The sequence below is a fragment of the Falco naumanni genome, chromosome 12 (genome assembly GCF_017639655.2).
Source record: "Falco naumanni isolate bFalNau1 chromosome 12, bFalNau1.pat, whole genome shotgun sequence".
Classification (NCBI taxonomy): Eukaryota; Metazoa; Chordata; class Aves; order Falconiformes; family Falconidae; genus Falco; species Falco naumanni.
Window position 1 is genome coordinate 6,296,439 of NC_054065.1, and position 26,618 is coordinate 6,323,056.

The 26,618-nt window shown below is 39.0% G+C and overlaps 1 protein-coding gene across 7 annotated transcripts in view; it reads left to right on the forward strand.

Annotated features, from left to right (window-relative positions):
* PLCB4 (phospholipase C beta 4) overlaps positions 1 to 26,618 on the forward strand; it is a 208,343-nt gene that overhangs the window by 177,155 nt on the left and 4,570 nt on the right. For all 7 annotated transcript variants that reach the window (XM_040611916.1, XM_040611917.1, XM_040611915.1 and 4 more), the window contains 7 exons: positions 6,539 to 6,654; positions 11,083 to 11,158; positions 17,315 to 17,490; positions 22,083 to 22,184; positions 23,904 to 23,961; positions 24,369 to 24,455; positions 26,562 to 26,598. In XM_040611916.1, the coding sequence (XP_040467850.1) occupies positions 6,539 to 6,654; positions 11,083 to 11,158; positions 17,315 to 17,490; positions 22,083 to 22,184; positions 23,904 to 23,961; positions 24,369 to 24,455; positions 26,562 to 26,598 (652 nt within the window). The remainder of the gene's footprint in view (positions 1 to 6,538; positions 6,655 to 11,082; positions 11,159 to 17,314; positions 17,491 to 22,082; positions 22,185 to 23,903; positions 23,962 to 24,368; positions 24,456 to 26,561; positions 26,599 to 26,618) is intronic.

Consider the following 26,618-nt stretch of genomic DNA (forward strand, 5'->3'; position numbering starts at 1 on the left):
ACTACGCTTGCTAATGTTAAAAAAAAATGATCCCTCTGTTCAGGCTTGCACTTGCTTCCCCTAATCTGAGGCAAAAATTGCCAGCCACAATCTGGAAATGCTGTGCACTCAGAAGGATTTTCAGCATTAGCTCCAGCACAGCTATTTTAGGTCTGAGCAAGCCTGTGTCCTGCTGGTCTTAAATACAGAGCTTAAGTCTGTCCTAACAAGAAGGTGCCTGTCTAGAGCATGCCTTGCTAAGGGCTCCAGTAAGGGCAGCTTCTTGAATTCAGAGAGGAGAGTCTGAGCAGAAAAGTGTGGCTGTAGTAGCTCACAGGTGATCTCAGGGAAGTACTTGGTGTACTTGTCTCTGTTTCTAATGCATTATCAGCTGGGGCTGAGCAGGAGGGCTATGCAGTTAGTTATCCATGATCAGCGTGAGGAAGCCTCTGTATTAAGCAGACTGAACTTAAAAGATTCAGAAATAATTTGCTCTCCTTTAGCCATAGGCACTCCAGCAATCTGGACGAATAAGTAAACAGGAGGGAATTGTTCATGTTTGAGGAAAGAAAAGTCCAATACTTTTCCATCTAAAGTTGGCCTTGGAAGATGCATTATGGAAAATTAATGCATGCAAGTGTGGGAGAGAGAGCCGGCTGAGAGGAAGGAGCTCTGATATAAGTGGTGTAGGAGCTAATCTGGCAGCCCTAGGCAGAGCTAGCTAAGGAAGACAACAGCAGGGTCCCTTTTACCGACAGCATCCACTCGGTGTAGAGAAGTACTAGCAGTTCCACTGAAATGCTGGCTGGCGGAGGTTGGTTGCTCTGTATGAAAACATATCGGTCTGTTTTGTCAGGGCATAGGACTGTTACACGTACCATGTTTCCAGATTAATACCGAAATTACCTGGTGCCAGGCTTTTCAGAATACAACACGCAGTGTATTTTTTTGATGGTATCTTTCTTTTTATTTACTTCTGTTCAGTGTTTCAGCCATTTGGACAGCAGCCGTGATAACACTCTCCTAACATCCCTCTGCATGTTATCACTAATTTGTTTCTCCTACATGATGTAGCTCCTTACAACTGTAATACCAAGTATACACACACATACAGAGACACATCACACGTTTTTGTTATTAACCTGTTTTTTCAAGAGAAGGATGCTTGGGCAGTTGGAGGTGCAATCTTCACTGTACCTTTTTTCACTTTTGTGTAGGAAAAATACTAGTCTAAGTAGGGTAGAGATCATTAGATTGGCAGAAAGGTCAGTGTTCTTAGTGTCATCATTACTAGGCAGCCAGTCTGTGACTGATGGAATTAAATTTGCCCATTCCCTGATGAGATTTGCGACTTGCAAAAAAATGCAGAATTTTGGAATTCACAAAGTCTATGAATAGTTGAGATTTCACTCAGGATTGAGAATCATATAAATGGTATTTACATAATGCTCTGCAAAGGCAGGACAATACTTTTAAGGAAATCCTGAAGGATTTTAAGGGAATAATAGAGCAAATAGAAATTAAAGGCAGGGCAAATGGTAGTGAATACTGGAGAGTGTCAGTATTTCACAGCAAGTTTAGTTTCAGAGTCAGTGTGCAAGTATAGCTTCTCACTTCATAGAATGGTTTGGGTTGGATGGGACCTTTAAAGATCATCTAGTCCAACCCCCTTGCAATGAGCAGGGACATCTGCAACTCAGTCGGGTTGCTCAGAGCCCTGTCCAATTGGACTTTGAATGGGACATCTACCACCTCTCTGGGAAACATGTGCCAGTGTTTCCACCACCTCATCATATAAAATTTCTTCCTTAGATCTGGTCAGAAGAACCTGTTCAGTTCTGCAACAGAGCTGTTGCCTCTAGTTTTTGAATGAAATTTTCTGCTTAGTTTGTGGTCTGGCTGTGAAGCAAGAGAGAGTTGGAGGGGGGAGAGTGAATATTCTCCAGGCTGGTTGAGTCTGAAAAGGCATGTCTGCATGAGTATGGCTGAGGTAGCATTGTGCTGCTGTTGGGATTGCTGAAGAACAGGTGATGGCTCTTGTGAGGAAGGAACATGATCCGAACCTATGCCAAATTACTTGTGTTGTGAACTAGTTTCACCTAACAGGGCATTCTGAATCTGCAATGAGACAGATCACTGGGAGAAAACAGTGTAGGTTTGCTAGAGATGCAAAGAATCTGGGACTTTTTTTTTTAAAAAAAAAAAAAAAAAAAGGTGGAGGGGTGGGGAAGCCAAGGAGTGGGAATTTAACACAGGTTTCTTTGATGGTACTGTGAGAAATACAGTATTTTTAGGGGGGAAATATGTTGCAAGGATTGTATGTAAATCTTAGTTAACTCCTAGGGCAAATTCTTTGTCATCTGTTGGACAGTGAGCAAAGCTGGTTCTGTAGGCTAGGACAGAAAGAGGAATAAAGTAAGTGTCCTTGTCAAGAAATGAATGAGCTTTCTCAAGAATCCTCACATCCACAAAGGGAATTTAGAAAGAAAAAAAAAGTTACTTACAAAGAAATTACTATCAGCATTATCTTATTACCTATGATTATTGAGGTGCCACAAGAATCAGTGGGATCTGAGAAGCTGGTACCAGAAAGACTGGGCCCCAGGGATTCTGTCTGCATGACAGATTTCATCATGGTCATGTTCTGTCACTTTAAAGTAAATTAGCAGCTGCTGCAAGGAGTTTGAAACTGCTAGCCCATGTATGGATTGTGTTCTTTTATTTCATCTAAAATACTGCCATTATTTAAGGGACAGTAAGGCAGTAGCAGCAAGATCTTCAAAGTAAACAAGCAACAAATATATTCTATGCTTCATAGGTCTGTTTAAAATCCAAGCATGTGAAATTACCTTTTTGACACCAGTAGACAGGACTGCCAACAAACAAAACAGTATTTTTGTAGTGGTGCTTATTTTGCAAGCTATCAACCTCAGACACTGTAGTATTCCTTTTGTTAGACTTTTGAAAAACAGTGGGAAATTAATATAGTAGTCACATTTTTAAAAAATTCCATATTACCGATAACGTTATTTTGAATCAGTCTGGTAACTTGTGCTTTTGATGATTTTAAAATAGTATGTCCAGCCACTTCTGCATATTGCAGGAATAATTTTCTTTAAACAATGCATGTATAAAAACACCTACACTGCACAGCTTTCGAAGTAAAGTATTTCCTGCCTACATTCCCTGAAGTAACTTTAATCTCCCACTGTGAATATTACTGTGCAACTGCAAAATGGCTGATATATCTGAGTAGTGTCCATTGGTATTTATCTTTTTTTTATCAAGGTAGCTCTTGAGTACCATTTAGGTAAATGATCTGGGGTGGGATCTCAGGTAGATGGGCTATAAAGGCAAGGAGAGGTTGCATATATAGGAGTCTCAGACACTGATTTCATCTGTTAGCAGCCTGCTTCTGTGGGCTCTTACTGAATTTCAGCACTTTGCAGGGATGTCACGTAGGTTTTGTGCTTCTTTGGTTAGACAGAAGAGGAAGGATAGTGAGAGTTTATCTTGATATATTCTCTAACAGTCAGCAGTACAAGAGGTGATAGAGGTATACGGTTCTAGCAGTTTCAGACAAGGCAGTGATAGTCACAAGTGACCCCTTAAGGAATGTAATACAGCCATAGACAGTAACCAGAATTGCATAATTACCACTTAAAAATAGAAATCCCAGAATTTATATCGGCACAGAATATATGTATAGTTTTAAATAAAGCCTAGTAAAAAAAGAACGTTAAAAAAAAATATCTCCATTTCACAATGCAAAAGCGACATAAAGTTCTGCAAGATGGATTGTTGATTTGGAACTGATAGTTTCTTTTTCTGGATTTCCTCATTTTTGTATTCTGTAATGAGACTCCTCCAGAGTTCACTTTTCAGTTGTACACAGGAGTATTTGTGTTGCTTTCAGGAGATACCAAGCAGGAATAACAGTTTCTATCATAGGAACTCCTTTCCTCTTCTCTTCAATAGACTGAGTTGTGATCCCTGCACCCCCGGAACTGCATATGACACTCTTCTTTTTTCCCATGGATAGTCTTGCTGTGATTAGTCTTTTTCTGACAGTTAGGTGGCCTTTCAGAACCCTGGCTGAACTGTGGCTTCAGTTTGTGATATAATCATTAAATGTAATTTGTGAATATACTCATGTAAAAGGCATGTGAATTCAAACTGCAAATTCAGTGGACTTGAGGAAATCCTGAGAGACCTAGCTGAGGAGGCTTTTATCTGCAAACATTCTGAATCAGTCTAGAACACGTTAACACCTGAAACTTTGCATCTGAAAACAAAATGTACAGAGGGTGTTTTAAGATGCTACAAAGCCACTCGTATTTCTTAGAATCTTGACAGAAGTTTGGGCTGCGGCATCTAGCTGCGATGAATTTTCCTTTGAGCATAGACAGAAAATCAAACTCACATCAGCTAACCCATTTTAGATAGTGTTCCAGGGGCTCAGGGGTATTTAATTGAAGGGACCTCTGGCAGGGAGCTGGCTCCTGGTACTCTTTGTGCCTTGCATGTGGAGGTTTTTAGTAGCCCATCTTCCTCTTCCAGCTCTGGTGATAATGTGCACAGACAAATGCATGTTCCATGAACTGGATGGGGAGGAGGACCAGGGAAGGAAATGAGGGGGATGTCATCCACAATATATCTGTTCTGGATACAAGACAGGGTTGTGCATGAGCACTAAGTAGTAGTAGAGGGGAGTCTGCAAAAGATAACAGTGTGTGTGTGACAGAGAGAAGGCTTAAATCATGGCTGTCCTGAGGGAACAGCAGGGATTCTGGCTCTACATGTTGTGCCTTCCCAGATTACAGACGAGTGCCACACGAGTGGGCAGATGTCTCATGCTTTGCAATGTTTGCGCTTAGTCTTTTATAGCAAGAACTGTATTGTTCTGTTCATCTAGAGGAGAGTGGGTGATTTGAGACATGTTCTCAGTCACTTCACCTGGGGCTGGCTGGTGCTGTCAAACTTACATCATTCTTTTCACAGTTCATATTTTTTCCTACCTGGTTAGTCAGTGTAAATACTCCCTGGTGAAGCTGGCATGTTTTAGTATTGATGGAGTCTATTTGTTTCCCCTTAAATCCTCTGTAAAACAGAAAATTCAGTTCCCTTCTCTAAATACAAAATTTGGAAGCTGTACGCTACGTGTTCCCCAGGGAAGTGCTTCGCAGATGTTGGAGTGCTTGGGTACAGCTCAGGGCTAGATTTTTAAGAGCATGACAGCATTTGTATTAATGTTTTGGTAAAATTGAACGTAAAAGTCTTTAATTACTATTTTTAGAGAAAGAAACAGTGATAAGGCAAACACAGGTGTATAGGAAATAACAACAAAGAGCAGTAGAATAGCAAGGATAGAACAAATGCAGAATGTGCTATGAAACAAAATAGTGATAAAGTTCTGGAAGAGGCCATATTAATTAATGCAAGGCTTTTTGCCACAATTAGATAAAATGTGGAACAATTGAATATTAATAAAATAACATAAATTAACAAACAGTGTTTCCTATTGTAATGTAAATTCAATATTTAGTGCTCTCTATGGTAGTTAAATAGTTGCATCGTTATGAGCAGCTGTTCTGATAAAAGAGAATGTAAAGACAAGTTCAGTAATGAAGTCTACATGTAGGCACTAAGTGTGTTCTTTCTGGTACAGTCTTGTAATGGAGAGGAGCTGTCTGTATGCTAGACCCAAATGTGTAAGATGCATTGGTAATTCATCTTTTCACATAGGAACAGTTTTTTCCTCCCCTTCCATAGATAACCATCTCTGCCACTCCACCGATGTAAGTCACATAACTATAGTAGTAATAGCAGGTTAGCGTTGATGTGTAATACACCACAGGTAGCCCTATATGTCCAGTTTATGAGCATATGCTGTACTGTTTGATGGGGTGGGGGCGGGGGGAAAACAGGGGGCAATGGTTACTTGCAGGTTACATGTGTAGTTGAAAGTTGTGTTGCACAGCTTGCTGTCACTTGCAAAGGGAGGTGCTGTGCATCAAGGTGGAGTTTCTTGGTGATAAGATTGCTGCTGTCATTAGGGGTCACGGGCCAGATCTTCAGAATATCAGTTTTTGATAATTTGGGGTTTAGCTAATGTTTGGACTTGGAGCTATTTGATTTGCAGTGGCCAAGGGGCTAGCACTGTATTCTGTATAAGAAACATAGAGGAAAGGGGGGGCTGGGTTGAGTTTTGTTCTCGTCTGCATTCAGAAACTTTGAACAATATGATCTGAGCTTGTAAAACTGATTTTTTACATTGGACTTAAATGGACATTTATTCAAAAAGATGTTTTTCCCCATCATTCTTTTGTTTTAAGGCATGTGATATCTTTTAAGGTCCACTACAGATTTTCACTTTTCAAACAAAGAAGAAATGTATTAGGGCTTATGGTGGAATATCTGGAACCTTTAATACTAGATGACTAACCAGATCAAATTCCATTGTCAAAGTTATCTGTTCGTACACTGATATTTTTACACTGTAAAAAACCTAAACATTAAAAATCCAGCAACCTAATTGTAAGGTCCTACTGTTTTCCAGGAGCACAGCGCTATGCAGAAGTTGCACTGCACACAAATTGACAAAATAGTGGCACAATATGATAAAGAAAAGGTATCATACGAGAAAATGTTAGAGAAGGCAATCAAGAAGAAGGGGTAAGATACTATTTTAAAATATTTTTTTTTAGACTTAAAATAGATTTTATGCTTTTCTGGTCTGGAATAAAACATTAATTAAAAGGTCATTCACATGGATGAATTGCAGCTTGAACCAGCATCCTACCTCAAACTGTGTGTGAGCTGCCTGAAGGCTCTAGCAATGGGCCACAAATGTACTGACTTTGCCTTTCTCTAGTCTTCTACTATCAGGGTTTTAAAAGTAAAATGGAAGTTGCCTCAGACTTTTATTTCTGTGGTCTGACCTGCTCTCACCGCGTTCCCCAGGGAATGTCACTGTTGTGCTCAGTGAGAGCAAACTGACGTCCTCAATAGCTCTCTCTAATGACCAGAAAGTAGCATCGATTTGATTTTGAAGAAGAAGCTGGCTTCTAAATTCTGAACATTGTAGAATAATATAGTTTTGCTGTGCTGTCAAGTTGAAATTTCTTCTTAACAAAAAAACCCTTCAGATCCTCAGCTGGAATAAATCAGTATTACTCCTTTGACTTGAGTAAAGCTGGTTTGGTTTTCACTTGCTGATGGCCTGGGACATTATCTGTGTGAATCTCTCAATTGTCCCAGAAAAGTTCCTGGAAGATACTGGTGAATAATAAAATGTCCTTTTCACAGTCCTATTTGGAGTTACATAGCAGGACCTGTTGTTGCCTTGCTGCTATTGTGTAACCTGGCAGCAGTTTCTCCTCTCCACTTTTCACCCTATGACTGGCATTTTATTGAGACAGCAGTTCATACTATAATACTGTGACTTAAAGCAGGAATTACTTTATTTAGCTCTGTATCAAGCTACGCTAATAGTTAGCCTTAATTTCATATTGTTGTCATCTGGCAACAACAGTTGGCAGCCAACTTACTGCATACTGAACATAGATGCCTCTTGGCATTGGATTCTTCCACAAATAATTTTTGGTTTATAAATTACTTGGAATGGCAGTGGCTTTTGAGTGTCCATATTATAAACTTGCAATGGAACAGAAATAGGACTCTCAGCAGTAAACAAGGTAAGGAGAATTCTCCTCACTAAATTATGAAAAGCTCACAAACTCTTTCTAAAGCTCACGTTGGGTTTTTTTGTCCAAGAAAGGAGAACTGTAAGCACCCAAATACTTCTAATCCAAGTAGTTCCTTCCAGATAAATACTACCCCAAACGGCGAGGCAACAACTACAGAACTAATTAATGTGGGTTTGATTCAATTTCCATTGAATATAACACAGCAGAAGGTTATTGGTATAGCTGGATTTGTAATTACAGCCAGGGTGTTTACTACAGTGGCAGTGAACTAAGCCCTGGACATTGCATTGTAATTATTGTAGGGGGAGAAAGGCTTCCCCGTTCTCTGGTATTTAAGAATTTCATATCAGAAAAGTAACAAACCAGTATTCCTGTTGGCCTGAGAAGAAGCCAGTGCCTCTGCCTGTCTGGACAAAACAGCCAGTGAAGGTCTGTCAGAAAGGTAAAGGTGGTAATGGCTGTCTCTGTGCAGTAAATAGTGGGAAGCACTGGGTAGCAATGCTTTCCAGAGTAACCAAGTATAAAAGCAGTTGATAATTTGATTCTCAGTTTGAGATCACTTCACTGGCTACTTGCAGTGTCTTTTCTTATTTTTTTATAACACTTCTCACATGGATGTCAAAGCCTTTGTAGCAGTTTTAAATTATCATTTATAAAAAAAAAAAAAAAGTGGGAAATGACTACTCCAGAAGCTGATCCAATACACAGCCAAATATGGTTCCTCACCATGACTCCATACTTTGCCTGGACTCCAGAGTTCAGTCATCTGATAGCTCTTCCCTGTTACAAGAATAACTATTGATATCTAATTAACAGCCAAATCAAATCCAGTATCAGCACAGACTCTTTGTGAAAACACTTTTAAATTCTGTATCAAAGTGTTTTAAGGGCTTCCTTCAGGGTCATTGTGTGTGCAGCCCGGAAAGCCCATTCAGCAAGGTACTTGGCACATGCTTCTCTTCACCCCGAGTGTGCAGTGTATTTAAGGACATGCTTAAAAGTGAACACTTTGGTTGAGACTTGAAGACTTCATTGAACTGCAGCGACCTGATGAATCCAGAGTCCTGCGTTCAGTGAGGACAGGACATGCTGTGTTTGCTTGGCTATCATTTTTGAACTTTTACAAGCAATAAAATTTGTAAAAGAAAATATAAAACGTGTTCTAAAGACATTCATATTGAAATTGTCAGATGCTTCTTGAAAAAATTATGTGATAGGTGTATAGAAGACTTCTGATTTTGTTGTGCAGTTTTTTGTGGTCCATTTCTGCCACATGGTGTGACATTTGTCAATTGCATATTGTTCAGCAAAGTAGAAAATTTTTTTTAATCACATGCTAATTCACTGACAGATGGACAGGATTTTGCTCCCTGTGCTATTTCTGTTGTACACTTCAAATGTTTACAAATTTCAGAGAGGCTTATGGGGATATATATGCTCATGTTCTCACTCTGAGAAGTAGTTGAGGGCATGTAAAGAACCTTCTGCTTTATCGGGACTGTCCATAAATACATGTGTGTATGTGTGTGAGCATGGACATGTGACATGGGGTATTTGTTCCCAGCTGTGACTCGATGGTTTTAACTATAGACTATGCCACTGCAGTTGGGGACAATTCTCATTCTGTCCAACCTGTCTGGAAGTTGCCTTGAGATACAATGAAGGCTGCATTTCCAGAGGAGGAATCAGCTGGTGATTTTGATATGTGGGATTCTGGAAAGTCCAGTGATTGAACCAGTTAAACTAATTTGGGATAAAACATGTTTGATTCATTTAAGAAGCAGTCTCTTTCGTAGTGTATGACATATCGTATACGAATTATAGCTAGACTCTGATGGCAGAGGTAATAGTGGTCAGAACCTCTCTCTGTGCCTTTATATTACTTCCAAAGTGTCAAATGAGTGCTAGAAATCTCTACAAAACTGTCCTTGCTAATACTAGAAAATAGATGACTAGATCTTCTGGTGGCCCTTAAGAACACAAGACACATCACACTACGATTTTCAGTAAGGGCTTTCCTCGTTCTGTTTGATGATAAAATTTGCTGCTAATTTCCATAAGTTTAGCAGTAGTTTGATATTAAAATAGGATTTAAATTTGCTAAGAGTTTCATAAATCTCCTTTTCTAGAGCAAACATGGATTAATTTTACTGCAGTCAAGCAATAACCATTCTGATTAGGGCAAGCTCCAGATGACAAAATGAATGTGGCTCCATCCACTCAGTGGCATTACGACATTCTACATCAGCAGATGATCTGTCACAAAAATATTACAGTAATGTTAAAATAGACTCCTTGCAATATATTGTATTATTCCAGACAAAAAAAACCCAGAAACTTGAAATGTGTGAATTTGTTTTCTGTTGTAAAAAAACCCTTCACTGCAAAAAAGGGAACAAGAACATTGGTAAAGGCTGAGCTTGTCAGCCTTCAAAAATGTATTAACTTTGGCGAGACAGTAATTGAAATTCCTGTTGTAGCTGCAATGGAACACTTTTTCTGTACATCCGTCCCACCTAGTGCGCAGCCCAGGTAACGGCTTAGTGAAGGAAAGTCTGTGGGCGAGTGGTAGATGTCATCCATCTGCTAACCCCCAGGCACATCAGAGGAGCTTAAGCATGGGCCCTCTGCAGGCGTTTTGCCAGCATGATCCTTCAAATCATCCGCTCCTCCAGCACTAAACAAGCTTTGCAACTTGCATTCAACACCATTAACTTCTCAGATGCAAAGGCTGTGCTGTATTCAGCTTGTTGCAGGACTGAGGGCTGTCGTCAAGATTTGTTTCTTCCCAAGTCATAGGAGGCATCTAATGGCTTGGATTCATCCACATGGGTTGGTGTGGTCTGCAAGGGGAATGAGGCCCCTTCTTCGCAACCTGTTCACTTCTGTTTTCTCACAGAGGGGCACTTTCAATAGCCATTCAAATGTAGTATGCCCAAATTGCTCTGTGAAGTGGTTATTCAAACATTTTAGGTTTCCTTGCCTCAAACTAAAAAAAAAAAAAAAAAGAGGGCAAAAAATTACTTTTAAAACGGAGTGTAAAATCACAGCAAGGCAATGAATGTGCATGGAAGTTTTCGGGCAGAAACTGGTTTCTCTTGGCTAGGTATTTTAAGCCTGGAAAAGGAATCAAGTGCCATAAATGGAGATGCCTGACATATCCTCAGCAACAGAATAATTGCTGGGCCAATCTAGAATTAATTGTGTGGTGTTTGAATTGAATGATCATTAATCCAACAATATTTTGTAAGTTGTGAATAAATTGCCAGAAGAAATAATTTCGTTCCAATATGCTGCAGCACTTCAATTTTGATTAACATTTTAATTAGTAAAAGCTGACTGAATGGGAAGATGTTTAACTTGTGGCACACATCTGCAATTTTCCTTTTTTTAGAGGAAGTAATTGTCTTGAATTGAAGAAAGAAACGGAAATTAAAATTCAGACACTAACATCAGATCACAAATCTAAGGTAAGCAAACAGCCAATTTTAACACATGCGACATCTGAAAGAATTTGATACTCAAGTGGTAGTTAATTTTTTTGGAAACACATGAATGATTTTCAGCAATAATAACATGTTGAAAAGAATGGGAGTAATTGAGTGTCTAAAAGTGTTTCTTAAAAAAATCTTAAAAGCAACATCAATTTCCTGCCCTTTTAGAATTTTTGAAGAAAGTGCAATATTCATATGCCTCATGAAAACTGGTCATTTGTGTTGGTTCTAGCTAAGCAAAGAGATTGTGATATATGAAATTTGGATGCTAAGTAATTTCCAAAAATAGATACATAAAGAAGTTTCTTTTTCATTTTCCATCATTGTCACCATGGACAACACTTGCTAGTATGTCTCTTAGGGGAGGAGTCGTCCAAGTTGCTCTTGAATCGAGTGACTCTTGTTTCTAATATTTTTCAGTCCATTGCTTATTTGCATTGTTTTCTCCAAGGTGCTGGAGAAGAAAAGTCTTCTGAGACTCAACCTAAGTTCATTTGAAAAAGCTGTTCACCACCTGCAATTCATGGCTCACACTGAGTTGCTTTTTGAGCTGCTTCCTCTGTACTTCTATACCACTACTATGCTCACTGACTTCCTATTCCCTTTGCAAGTTTTATCTACCACCCGTTAACATGCTTTCAGGTTTCTGAAAGATCTAGACTAGAGCGTGGCAGGTACACTAGAAGGCTCATTCATGTACAAAATGATCTGGAGGGAGAAGAGTACAGGAGACTGACCACGGTACAGCAGTTACTGTAAAAGCTGAAACCTGTGAAAAGAATCAGACAAGTAGAGAAAATACACACAAAAGCAGCCACATCTTTGAGCCTAGAATAAGTTAATTTTTTCTTCTCCTAATTGTATACTTTGTTTTTATTATTTTATGTGGAGAAGATCTCGGTTTTCTAAGCAAGGTTTCTTCCTTGTTGCTGCTTACTCAGCCAAAGATGTATGACAAACCCCAGCAATCAAGCCTAGTGTAGTCTCTCATCTCCCCATCTCCTTCGCCTATGAGAATCTTAGAATGGTTTGGGTTGGAAGGGACCTTAAAGATCATCTAGTGTGCGCTCCCCTGCCACTTCGACTGGACCAGGCTGCTCCAAGCCCCATCCAGCCTGGCCTTGAACGCTGCCAGGGATGGGGCAGCCACAGCTTCTCTGGGCAGCCTGTGCCGGTGCCTCGCCACCCTCACAGTAAGGAAGTTCTGCCTAATATCTAGCCTAAATCTATGCTCTTTTAGTTTAAAACCATTACCCCTTGTCCTGTTACTTCAGGCCCTACTAATATATATTAATACATTATAAATATAAATAAATTATAACTATTATAAGTATTAAATTAAGTATTATATAAAAGTCCAGAACCGTTTCCTTAAATAAAACCAAATTTATTGACAACTTAAAAAAAAAGAAAGAAAATTTATTCATTAGTGAAATAAACTCTGAGGAGCATTAGCTCCCAGTCATCCAAACATAAGCTCCAAACGCATTTGAAGTTATATGGTGTAGAAAAATTTTCACTGTGATCCCTGCTTCTCACCTGTGTCACTTACAGTCTGGAGTTAAGAGTTGTGATTTCTACACAAGAGACATCGAAGCATTCATTAATCTTCCAAATCCAATAAATGTGACTCAAGTTTTCCCTTTCCACAAATACATTTCTGAGTTCTGCTCCTCTTAAAATCCTGCTTGCAAACTGGTTCCCTTCAGTTTAATCCATACCTGCAATAACGGTTGATTTTTGTCCACTCCCATGTCTGGTTTTAGGATGACATTTTCCAAGGAGCCTTAAATGTAAGCTCCTTTGAAATGCCAAGCCTCTGTGTATTGCGTAATTCACAAAGAACTCCTCTGCAAGTCATCTGCTTTGGTGCTTTTCTCTAGGTCAGTGATTTTCAATGTCTTGCTCACCGTGGTTCCACCAGCATTGTCCAGATCATGTGCTGATTTTAGCACTTTCACAGACTTCTTCCTTTTCAATTGCCATGTGTGGGCCCTTGAATTATTCCTGGAGACTGTTCAACGGTTTGCAAGTAACAGGTTGGAAAACAGTGCTTTAGACCCATAGGGAAATTAACTTTTGTCCTAGATGAAGCTATGTGCAATTAAATTAGATTACATTCTGAGACATGAATGCATTACACTGATATAGTGGGAGTTTGATTAATTAACAGTTGTTGAGCATTTCTCAGTATTTGGCCCACTAATTTTGAGATCAGATTGTACCATAATTCAGTTTTAATTACAGCTCATGTCCTCCAGTGCAACTGTGTGTCGCAATGTGCATGTATATCTTCAGTACCAAAGAGACCTTTTCATCTACAGAAGTCTTCCTGTCATGAGGAAACATCCAGCCCAAGTTTGGCATAAGATACTTAAATTAGATCTGAATGTCCCAATGTGTACATCACACACAATTAACCTAGCAGATGCAAATTACTCCCCTGCATTAAAAAAGTAGGTCCCTATATCAAGCAGGCAGAGGATGAAAAGGAAAAAGGAAAGAGTACTTCAAAGATTATTCCTGCTTGAATTTGATGACTAAACAAACATCTTGAATATATGCTGCATGAAAGAAAGTTCCTTATCAAGATTTTAATTAGTCTCTTAGGCCCAGTGTAGAAACAGATGAAAGGACAGGATTGCAAACACGGTCTGTAGAACAGGAAAGAGAGAAGATAGCTAATGGTTATTTTTCTTATCCTTTTGGATAGGCAAATCTACCTTACTAGTGAAAAGTAGGACAAGAGCACAGCCCAGTGCAAATGAAATAGTCATTTTAACTATGATGCTAATAAACGGGAGAAAAGCAGGGATGTACACTGAATTTACTACATCGGAACTTTGAAGTGTATCACAGATCTGCAGCAAAATTTGATTTCAGTTGTTTTGATGGTCATGACTTCTAAGGTCTGCTGAATCTGAGCCAAATTGCATGTTTCAAGTCTTCTAACTGGTGTTTGGCAAATCCCTTAGATCCTTCTCATCAGGTTATAACTTGCTCTATCTGAAATGAGACTTTCAGCCTGCAGGATGTTTAAGAAATCATCCCTTTCTTTCCCACCCCTAGAGAAAAACGTGTTTTACAAGGAGCTGTACCTGCTTCTTAGACTACATGCTGATTTTGAAATTAGTAGCACACCACTAGCACATCTGTCCATGAACATGGGCAGGTTTTTTTATGATTGTTACTCCCTATCTTCTCAGATTAAATACTTAAAAGTACTGCTGTGCTTAAGTCTCCTTGTAGATTTCTTCTTTGGGAGTTGGAATCAGTGATCCTTATGGGTCCCTTCCAACTCGAGATATTCTATGATTCTTTGGTATGAGCGTACCTGAGACTCAGGATTCCTGCTTTCGTGTACCTCTGTAGTGTATAACATGAACTTTTAAAAACAATGATCACATTATTAATTTGCAGCAGGCCCTTGAGTCTGCATTTGTTTGGGCTTTGTAGATGCTTTTTGCAGTTAAGTCACAAAATACTTTCACCATGGCTGCCACTATTTATACATTCATTTGTTTCACTGGTTGGTAAGGTCACAATTCTTTTTACGCAAAGGTGGTTTTGCATTTTCTGTACACCGTAAGGAGGATTTAAATAAAATCAAACTCTTCTTTTTGTTTACTAGAATGCCTGCCTGTCCTTTTACGGCAATGTAAAATGCTCTTATTGTGACTAGGAATCGGATCTAATGGTAATATCCCCTGCACTTTTTAATACTTCAAATTAGTCTGAAACCCAGTCGTAACTGGAAGAATGTATGGAAGAGCTGCACAGCAGCAAGCGGTGGAGGAGGATACTTGGCCAGCTCTGTCACAGTTCCCACTACAATTTTATGGTGTCTGAAGGGTGGCAGAGCCCAGTCAGAGCATTCTCTGCAGGAAGGCAATTTGAATCTCCAGTCTGTGTAAGGGTTGGTCTCTGTGCCAAGATGTGTGGTACACAGGTGTGATGTGCTGCTGGCTCTGCCTGCTTCCTGGGTCACATAATAGTACTTTCTTTTTAAAATAGGAATACTTTCTGACATTCTGACCATAGATGTTTTCTGAGTTTGTGGTCCTTCTGCTGCTGTGATCCCAATTACACCCAGTTACTCAGGACTTTAGATCTACCTGTACCCCAAATCATGGATGAAGCAGACTCCATCAGGAAGCTCTGCATTGAAAATAAATAAATAAGGAGTGGGTTTTCCCACAAACTTCAGCTATGACTTTTATCTCCCCTGAAGTCCACTCTAGGTCTCCCGTGGGGCTGGTAAGCTAAGTGAGGTCACTGTTGAGAGGAGATTCATACAGCCTAACTGAAGCGTCTGGGTTCTTGAGGCCCAGTAGACATCAGAGACATCTCCATTTAGGTGTGATAAATCCTGCCTTGAAACTGCCCAACTTTTCGCATCGGCAACACAAGGAGCTTGGACTAAACGTGGTCCTAACTTAAGTGCCTTAGGTGGGTGCCAGAGGTGAACTGGAGTGTCTGCCCCTCAACCTTTCAAAAACTTCATCTGAAAAATAAGTCTGTCTTCTTACCAACACCAGGCATTTATTTTGACCCATTTTAAAACTGAATCCTCCTGGTTTTCTGGCCTCAAAGGCAGTACTGCCTTAGGAACATCTTATTAAAATACTACTCCCGCTAACTGCTCTGCATGCTTCAGTGTATTATCACTTCATAGCTGATAGGCTCTGGGTTGGTAGTGCACTTGCCCACACGCACAGAAATGAGCATGGCTCATGTTGCTGGGCGTACACTCACTCTTAAACACTCTGATGAATTAGGCCTATATTAGTCGTAGCGATCTCCTGCCTCAAAATGTCTCGGTTGTTTTCTGACAGAGCAGAAAACTCCAGGTAGCTGTCAGCTGTTTCTGCCTCCGATTTGGATCTGTTTAGATATGGGATCACAATGTAGCTATAGTTAAATGCGAGTCTGGCTTTCGGATACTGATGGTCACCCTGATCTGTTACAAAATTATTCCTTTTTTTCTTGTTCTGTTAGGAGCCCAGCTTTATTGCACAACATGAGCTTTGTGTAGGAGGGCCTTCAGGAGCCGCTCCAGGGCAGAACGGAGACCGGGGCTGTTAAGGTCCCCTCTTCTCTTGCCACCATCAGTATCTGCGGGAGGGTCTGTTCCATGTTGTGCAGAGCCACATATGGGCCCACACCTAAAATACTGGCGTCAGTCATTTACTGAGCAATGTGGGGGCAATTTTTGATTTGAGGAATTAAGGTTTAGCTTTCATAGAGGATGACCCAGATGCTATTAGTTACCATAGTAGCAGTTGAAATTACTACCTGAAAATAGGTTTATTGTGAGGCGTGTTTTGTGTACCATTTATGGAAAAGTAGAATAGCTTGTCAAAATACCCAAAGATAATTATTAAAGGATAATAAAATATATTTTTCTATTAGCTTATTTTCAAAATCATTAAGTGCAATATATTATTACAATAACAACTCTGGTGATTTAGACTTCCTCATATTGTTTCTTGGGAACGTTCCAAAACTTAAATCTCATTATTCTTGTGAGTCTTAGGAGATAAGCAAGAGAAGAATACTTGTCAGATTCCCTGCTGACTTAATGAATATAAAACAAAGATACATAGCCCATCCTCAGATTCAGGTTGTATTAAATACAGGATTTCTCTGTAAACTGACTGTGTTTATAAAACTGTCTCCACAAAATCGAAGACTGTATTTAAGCCCTCAGAGAAATCCCACTCGCTAGGTTTTTTCGATTGTTAATTTCAGTGCTTTTAATACATTTATTTTTTTCTTGGCAACCAAAAATATGAAACCATTTTATTATGAACTCAGTGTTAGAGAAGGTTTTAAAATAACAGTAGTACAGTCAAGAGCATAAATGCAGCTAATTTATTCAGGGCACTTTAGATAATACAGTCCTAATAGTAGGGGTTGGTTTACATCTGTTTTTGCAATCCATGGTAGTGTCCTCAGTGGCTTTGTTACTCTATGAAGCAAATTCATTTGTGTAATTTCATTTTTCACAGTTTAGCTGCATTCGTTGTAACCTTTTTTATGATTGTCTTTGCAACATCTTCAGCAGCAGTAATAGTTGATTTCCTAGCCTATCTGAGAACCTCTAGCAAAGCTGCTGTTACCTCTCTACAGGTCAAAGAGATTGTGGCACAGCACACGAAAGAGTGGTCTGAGATGATCAATACACACAGTGCCGAAGAGCAAGAAATCCGTGATTTACACTTGAACCAACAGTGTGAACTACTGAAGAAGCTGCTGATTAACGTGCATGAACAACAAACTCAGCAGCTAAAATTTTCACATGACAGGTGAGCAGGGCAGCGCTGCCTGACAATGAGGACTTGGTTTATGTCTGCTTCTTTATGTTTTAGTTTCTTGAGTTGATAGCTCCTGTACTGCTGTCAAAGATACTGGGCTGTATGCATGATAGCAGTGAAAGAAGTGATCATACAAGATTTAGATAGATGCAGGAACAGGCTGCTTAGCTGGCTTAGATAATTGGAACTTCATTAGAGGCAGCAGATGCCGTGAAGCAGTGGTAGTTTGCATCAGCTGTGGGTATGCTTAGACTTTACCCAGGAACTGCCATTCAAAGGGTGGAAATGGAAGTATCAGATATGGAAATACCCTTTGGAGCTGCTAGCAGTTGCGGACTCATATTTATTGCACTAGTAATTATAAGAAAGCTCCATGAAAAGTGAGATCATAAAAACAATGGGTAGCAGGATAAACTACATTAGACTGGTACATTATCTTCATGCAATATCCTGTCCTAATCACTGGCAATACAGAAGATATTGCATGACACTATTGTTGCTTTTTTAATTAACCATCCTGCCCATTTGAAATTAAATGAAATTAAATACACATCATACTCTCAGTGTTAAAAATGATAGTAAGTAGAGGAATAATTTTTTAATGCTGTGATCTATTATGCAAAGCAGCCTAAAAGCATATGAATGCAAAATGTGTGTGTACATACATACATATATATTCATACATATATATATTCATAAGTAATTGTTTTCAGCATCTTTCACATTTAAAAGTATGTGGGAAAATGAATAAATAAATCACATTTGAAGAGGGAATTGAAATGATTTTTGAAATTCCTGAGTAAAAAAATCCAGCTTATCTTTGCATCAGAGAGAACGCATGCTGGGACCTGCAAGCTTTCCATCCAACAGAGAATTGTCCCAGCAGAAGGCTTTTAGTGAGCTCATCTTTATGTTAATCTCTGTGTTAACCCATCTATTCAAGCTGTCCTGCAATACATACCCAGTCAAAACTGAAGTCCAGAAATTGTTAAATTATAATACAAATGCATCATGCAAAAGATAGTAGCCAGAGGAAGGTGCAATACTTGGTAATGTATCTGTAAATCATACCTGGCTGCATCAGCCAAGAGAAATCACATCACTTCTTTTTTTTTTTGAGTGTGTCCCGTTTTCTATCCTATTTGAAATTCACTACAATGCTTAGAAGATAATCTACTAATATATAGCCTGGAAAGTAAGGTGGTTTTTTTCTTTTCCATACATACTGCCTTATTCTCTTAACTTGTGAAAGGCTGCCACTGTAGGCAGCTATTATATCTACAGTAGGGCAAAGTTTAAATTTTTTTAAAAGCTTTTTCTGTCATCGTTTTTGTCTTTGGTTTAGAATTTCCATGTATCTGTTTAAAGAGTCATATATAGTTTCTTGTAACTAGTTCTCGTATTCTTAGTAATGGATCTTGTTCTTTTACTAGAAATGATTTGTGTTTAGTCCATGTATTGTTCTATTTTCAGAGCTACTGAGAACCAGACCTAAAAATCTACATCCTGATAAATACTGAGAACTTTTTTCTTCTCAGCTATCGCAGTAGTTATAACCTTCAAAATTCTTTCTGCTTTATTCATTGTGATTCAGTGTGTTTCTTCTTATTTGGGAATTTTTATGTAACCCCTAAATGTGCAAAATGGGGACTTTCCTGTTTAAAACAAATTTAAGACTGTGTCTGAATCTGTGAATATTTCAGAAGAATTTGGAATGTGAAATATTGAAATGTGAATAATAATTCCCCAAAGAGACTTTACACTTAATAATTGATAAACTTTTTTTTTAATAGAATATATTGTGTGTAGGTATAGATATGCATTTATCTGTATAGATGTATGTAACAGCCAAGAGACAACTCGGGTAACCATAGGGCAAAAAGGATCTGTCTGAGAGCAGCATGGGAGGTGGACCATGCTCTCATCATGCTGTTCTCACCGCTTCCCTGTCTGCGGGCTGAGGTAATGAGTTAGCTATCACAACAGAGGACACGGGGCTAGTGGGAAAGATCACTAAGTTAAAATTATATAGTTATCTGCTGTAGGGTAGACATTTCCCTCCATGTGCAGTACAAAAAGCAATTACAGTTTGTGCTTTGAGCTCATTTAAAAACAAAGCAAAAGACAGCAGATAGATACTATTAAAAATCTGAAGCTTTATTGAAGTCTGAGGGTGCTGTGCCCCCTGCTTCCCCAGACTGGGTTAGCTTTACTGACTGGGAACAGAAACTGGGGACATGAAGCTGTTCTTTGCAAGCATTATGTACTCCAGATAAAATAACATGAAAGAGAAAGAAAAATCATTTGTGGTGGTCGTTTTTTTTTTTTTAAATAGAAGAAGAGATTTCTAGTCATTCAAACAATACTGGTGACACAACATGTTAATGCACTTTAATGGAATCTAAATATATGTATAAATTCCAAAGATAGACTGAGATGCTTAAAGATAAGTATCCCTTTAAAAGGCATGTTTGTATAAATGTCGGAGTCGCAGTCAATGTGACACAGTAGGTGGTCAGCAGTTAAATCTTGCAGTTCATGTGCCAAGTTTTTCAGAATCCTTTTTTTTTCTTTTTTTTTCTTTACCATCCTGGCTTATCTACTACTTCCAGTTAACTGGCTACAGGCATCAGCACCACTCGGTGAGCCGGGGGGTGTTCTGCAGGGGCCAGGCAGTTGGGCAGCAGACTGACCTTAGAACTTTGGCCTTGTCTGTAAGAAGTGCTGTTTTAGAAACAAGGAGCAATCCCTACAGTTGTTTCTGGACGATTTTAAAAGGAAGATAATATTTTTCATTTCTTCTGTTAATAATACCTTTTACCCTTGGAAGCAGTGAAAACCCAACACACCCAGCAGGACCCCTCAGCAGTGCACCTCAGAGCTAGGTTATAGCTGGCAAAATAGGGAAACTGGTGCATCTTGATGTGTTGGCTCTTTCAGCCGTATCCATGGCCAGCACCTCATTCTGAAGTGATCAGTGATGCACAGGAGTCCTGTAATCCGCTTAACTTCTTTCACTCTAAAATTATATCTGATGCAAATATGCTAAATCATTTTGAACACCTACACTTTTTTCATATACTTGAGCACAGTAATAAAAAAAAATTATTTCAGTACTGCTCTTAACTTAGTGTGCTTGAAAATTACTTCAAATTTAGTATAGAAAACAAAAGCTTTTATTTGGAGGAAGGACTGTTGGAATGAAATGTACTCCCAATGCAAGATTTTTTTAGAACCCAATCTAATTTTTGCTGTGATACCACCACTTCTGAATCTGTATTCAGGAAATGATTCACCTTATGAACTCTTGGAGGAAAAAAAAAAAGCACTGCATTTCTTTTGTAAAAATTTTAAACTATGGAGAATTGTAAGTCCTCATGCTACTTAATGATTAATGTCTTTTAGAGATGAAAGCAAGCTAAAAAAGATTCAACGACAACATTTCATTAAGCGCTCTGTTCTGTGCCACACTCCTGTGCATACAAAATACTTAGAATTTGGGGTTAATTAGTACAATAATTGTTTAGCACTCTAGTTGCTGTCCAGAAAAAGAGACTAAGGCACTGCCCTGGCTTGCGATGGGTAACTTTTAGACGCTCATGCACTACTGGGGATTTTACAATCCGTTATTTGCTGTCTAATTTCCGTATATAATTCCTGCTTAAATAAGCACTTAAGATCAAGAGCTGCAAGTGCTGGAATGCCAAGCAGGCAGAAAGCAAGAGCTAGCCTTCAGGGACAGCCTTTTGGAGCCTGGCTGGCTTACTCAGAGTGATGAAAAGCTGCCTGCTCACTCACAGTTCATAAGCTGTTTCTGAAGGTCAGCATCTGTGCTGTTACTCCCAACAAAGAATCATGATCTTTTTTTTTTCTTTTTAAAACAGCAGGATATTTATTTACTTATTTTTCTGGTTTTCTACTACACTGGCCGAAACACTGAAGAGGTTTTCTATCTCCAAAGGCAAACCACACGACTCAGGAGATCACCCCTGGAAGGTGATTGCCACCCTCCTGTTAAAGCTATCTGGTTTCACAGAAAAGGCTACAAGGTTCACTGAGCCAGAAGGAGAAACCGAACACAAGTTTGACCATGGTCTGAACTAAAGGGTGCTCTCCAGTCCCAAAGTAGAGGTCTTGAAAGGAAATCTGTCATCTCATACCACAGCTAGCAAATATTATTTCTGTTCATATTGCAGTCATGTCCTGAGTGCGGTGCAGGTTTTGTAAATTTTTTGGCAGCTTTGAAAGACAAATTGCGTTTTCTAAATGGCTAATAGTAGCTTATACTCAGACAACTCTAATATACTAAGGAGAAAGGAGAGTTACACACTTCCGTAACATTCGAAATATAAAAATGCTTTAAACTGATCTTTCCGGTTATATTCTCTTGAACAAATGGAGATTTCTGAATGTTTGCTCAAATCGTGTAAAGCCTACCCAAAGGAAGACAATTTTTGTATGTTTTGTTCTTCTCTGTCAATGCTTCAAGGACAAAATTAACCACAGTGTAGAGTAGTGTCAAGAAACCAACCTCAACAACAATTGCATCTTAAGCATTAATGACTTTGTTTGGCTTTGCCTAGGGAAAGCAAGGAAATGCGTGCCAACCAGGCTAAAATATCTATGGAGAACAGCAAAGCCATAAGCCAAGACAAATCTATCAAGAATAAAGCTGAGAGAGAGAGGTAAGTATCAGATCTCGCTTCCTGAGAAGGGAAGAATGCTGTCAAAGGCTGACAGGTGAACTCATGGATTAATTCTATTAAAACCATGCTTGTATGCGTGGAAAGATTGTCTAATGATTGTGCTGAATATATTTTTAGATTACCATTTTGGGGAAAATGTTGCTTTTCTCGTATTTATTTTTTAATAAATGTAATGCCTTAATCGGGGATATAAAAAAGTTCTTTATACTCATCAGCTGTGACTGACTGGTGTAGGTCTAATGACACTATTAAATCAAAACACATCTGTAAGGGTTTTAATGATTTTACTTAAAGTGCATAATATCGTTTTTGCTGTTGATTTTTAAATTAAATGAGGGCTATGCTGAAAAGGGAACCTGAGGTTTGGTTCTAGTTAGAGTTATAATAACTGGAGAAGTAGCATCACTAAAAACACAGGAGGTGGTGCCACTGAAAGGCTTTCTTCCTCATCTACTGATAACACAGAGGAGAGGTGGAACAGAAGAAAGGAGTGCTAAAACTGATGATAGTCAGCAGAGAGGGTGATGGATGATAGGAATGAAGAAGCAGGAGATGTACTCCACAACAGGACCGGTGTTGCTACTCCACTCCTGCATCTCTCTTCCTTGTTATCTGTTGGCATTGGAGACCTGGCCAGCATCCAGGCTCAGCAAAAAGGGAGCTGCTGCACTTGCAAAAGTGGGTTATTCACAGCACATTTGCGGGTGACAGTCTTAACTGACTTGAGAGACTTGGAGAGACACTTGCCAGTACTAGCTACTGGCACTTTTTGGAGGACTGATCTACATTATAGCTATATTGAGCTTCTTCTATGTATCCTAAAAGTTTCCAAAGAAATAGGTAAAAGCAGTCTATGTGATGGCATCTCATAAACCTTCAGGGTTTGCTCTTCACTTTGGGCCTGCTATCTGGCTCCTTCTTCCCTCTTTTACATTCCCTCCTTGGTACCAGGCTATTTTGGTTAAAAGGCTTGAACTCATACCCACTGATTTAAGTCCCTTGAATGTCACACACTGCCGGCTCATCAGGGAGGTGAGTTGTCAGAGCCCTTAGTAATGGCGTGCTTAGTTAATGTAAGACCTCCACTAATGACTGAGATAAATCTATTCCCAGATTGGAAAGCAGGCTGAATGTAGTTCTGGTTTTCAGGCTTTGCAATTAGTCTGATTCGGCTCTTTGAACTATTTTTGGTATGTTTCATGACAGAAATCTTAGGAAGAGACACTTTGCAGTTAGGTATTTTATGTAGATATTAATTGTATACTTTTTGCTTAAATAACAGCTTTAAGAGCCTTACAGCATTGGTAAGCTGTAACTTTAGATCATCAGATGATATTTCTGTCACCACTGTTAAGAGATGTAGCATTTTTATGTATCAAAATGAATTAACAGCAGAGTGCAGTAAAGGATGCACAGATTAATTTTTTTTTTAAGTTCTGTCCACTACTCTTAAGTAATGGAAAAAGCAAACTTCATTCACAACAGTCTTGTCTTTTTTTTTTTTCCAAGTCTTTAACCAGACTGTCAATGTATTTGGAAACCTATAGCGAGGAGAGTACAATTTGCCATTAGTCCCACGTGGTACAGATAATCAGAAACCTAAATATACCTTATGAGTTTGTAATCCTCTCTATTGCAGCTTTGGGGTTTCTTTTTTTTTCATTGAGTGTTCATGGACAACATTTTGCATTTTTTTAGGCGAGTCAGAGAACTGAACAGCAGCAACACAAAAAAGTTCCTGGAAGAGAGAAAAAGGGTAACTATAACCTTGACAAAGTCACTGGACACTATTTCTGGATATTCATTTTTATTTATCTGTGTTGAGAATCCAGCTGCAGTAAACAAACAGATGTTTGTCTTTGTTTTTTGTTCCACATACTTGTAGTGTAAAAGATCTAACATCTATGTAAGAGGAAGATATTTTAAATTAACAAAATTCCTATTGTTCTGTATTTGCTACTTTTCTATAATATATCTAATATGTGTGCTATACGTATATTATATTAATAGCTTTTCTTAAGATTGGGTGATTTAATAGGCCTTGTGAAGTTTTTGCCATCCAAATGGGGCAAGACAGTGCATATATGTGTGTTTCAAGTAAGTTTTTAATTTGCTTGTTAATAATGTGTTAATTTCCCCCCTATTATTTCCCCTTGCTTACAGCTGGCAATGAAGCAGTCAAAGGAAATGGATCAGTTGAAAAAAGTTCAACTTGAGCATTTAGAAGTCTTGGAGAAGCAGAATGAGCAGGTATCTTATTTTAAAGGCTTAGAAGAAAAGCAAGCTAGTGAAAACAGTAACCAGAATCAGGCTGAGTAGTGCGCTTCTGAATGTAAGTCATTACCAAACTTGGGAAAATGACCTTGTTTGTCGACACTCACCTACTCAGGGAGTTAAAAGGAAGAGGTGAGGAGACTTAAGTAACAATACAGAACCAGATTTTTTTCAGATAAACATGTGAAAGCTAGACTGAGTAGCCAGAGTCTGTCCTTTCAGCTGTTCAGCCACATTGATACTTGTTAGCTAGATAGGACAGTCATAAAAGGCCCAGCCTATCCATTTTAATTATTTCCAAAAAGTATCTCAAGCAAATATGTGTCCTTTATTTTGGAACTTAATTTCTAGTGCTGATTGAAAAATGGAAGTGGAACATATACAGAGCATCTCTGAACTCTTAAGAGAAAGTTCGAACTGAATTCTAGAGATTTATAGTAGCATGGGGAGTTTTATCTGTATTAGTACACCCTTTCCTAATTAAAATACCTTATTATTTTCTGTTAGTTTATAAGCTTTTTTTTCTTTTAATTGAAAAACTACTTGGCAAGGAAAGGAAAATTCTAATCTTATTTCTGGTAGAAGCAACAGTATGTTCTGAGCAGTTCCCTTGCCGAAGAGTTGAGCCAGCAGAGCTGTAATAATTGCATGGACTTGCAGTAGTGCACTTACACAAATGTAAACTGCAAGGGGAATATACCCAGCAGTTCAATGAGTGGAGAGCAAAGGGGTGCATTTAATACCCATTACTTTCAAGAGCTATGTACTTACCACTTTGTTTATTAAATGTTCAGAACTTGAACACTCTGGCAGGCATTACAGTGTGAACTAAAGCCATCTTGCAGAAGGGGAGGGAAGAAAAGAGTACGTGCAGATCGAGCATTTCCACTGTCAGGAGAGAGTCCTACAGCCCCAAAAGCTGCAGCCTGGTTAACCTCTAGGGAGGTGACAGCTTGTAGGGTCACAGGCAGTGGCTACCACCAAGCCCCAGCCACCATGGCTCTATGTTCCTATTGCTCCACCTCCCTTCTGGACCACAACCAAAATTCCTGTTCTGTTTCCTCACTGGGTTTCTGTAGATGCCAGCATGAATGGACCTGTCAGTCAGCCTACTTCTGAGCAGTATCTGCACATAAACAAAAGGCAAGGGAGGCGGGTACCCCGGGGGAGGCAGCTGGGTTGCAGCAGATCTGTAGTGCCACTGTAGAGAGCGTGATGGAGAACTCACTGTAACTGTGCTAGCTGACAAAAAATGATGGGCTTGATCTAGAGATAGATGTCATTAGTGGTTTCTTTCCGTTGGCTTCAGAGGGCTTTGAATACATTTTTTAAAAACATAAGGACAAGAGGAAATTATTATAGTTGTGCTTTTGACCACTATGTGATAAACATGTTACGTATAAGGGATGGAGGTTGCTGGGAAATAAGTGCAAATTTAAAGGAGACACCTCTTTCAGCAATTGGATACTTCCCTCACCTGGGGTTACGGCTTCCACTGCCGAGAGATGGTAGCAGTCTACACGAGGTTGCTCGTGCTCCCACTTCAGTGCAAAGATGAAATCAGCTTAAACCATCGGTTTAATGGAGTAGGATCATTCACATGCTGGTTAGCACTTTTGAGTGGGCATGTGGTGGCCTCCACCACAGGGGTAGCCCTTAACAGCTATTTAATTCACTCTAATTTGATCCATCAGAACATGTATTGTCATACCTGCTGTTTTGACTGCTTTGTTTTAGCCCCAAAAGTGCACCAGTGCAAACCCCCAGCTGGGTCTGGTTTCATTGTTGTATACATTGATGTATGAAAGCTAGTTGGATCAAGATAAAGGTGGTATTCATTTGATGAGAATTTCAAAATGTGATTAAGCAAGAGAAGAAATTTTTTCATACAAATATACAATCTAGAAAAGTAGAATTCTGGGTGGAAACTGCCTTCAGTACAAACTGTTATGAATTTAAATTTGTTTTTGTTTATGTATGTTTTTCTTGCATTAATTTTTCAATCTCACTTCAGTTTTCATTCATTTAATTTGCTTCTTGTTGTATTACTCAATTTTGACATTATTATTTTTGTACAAACAGCTTTTGAAATCCTGTCATGCAGTGTCTCAAACACAAGGTAGGATGGATGTATAATAA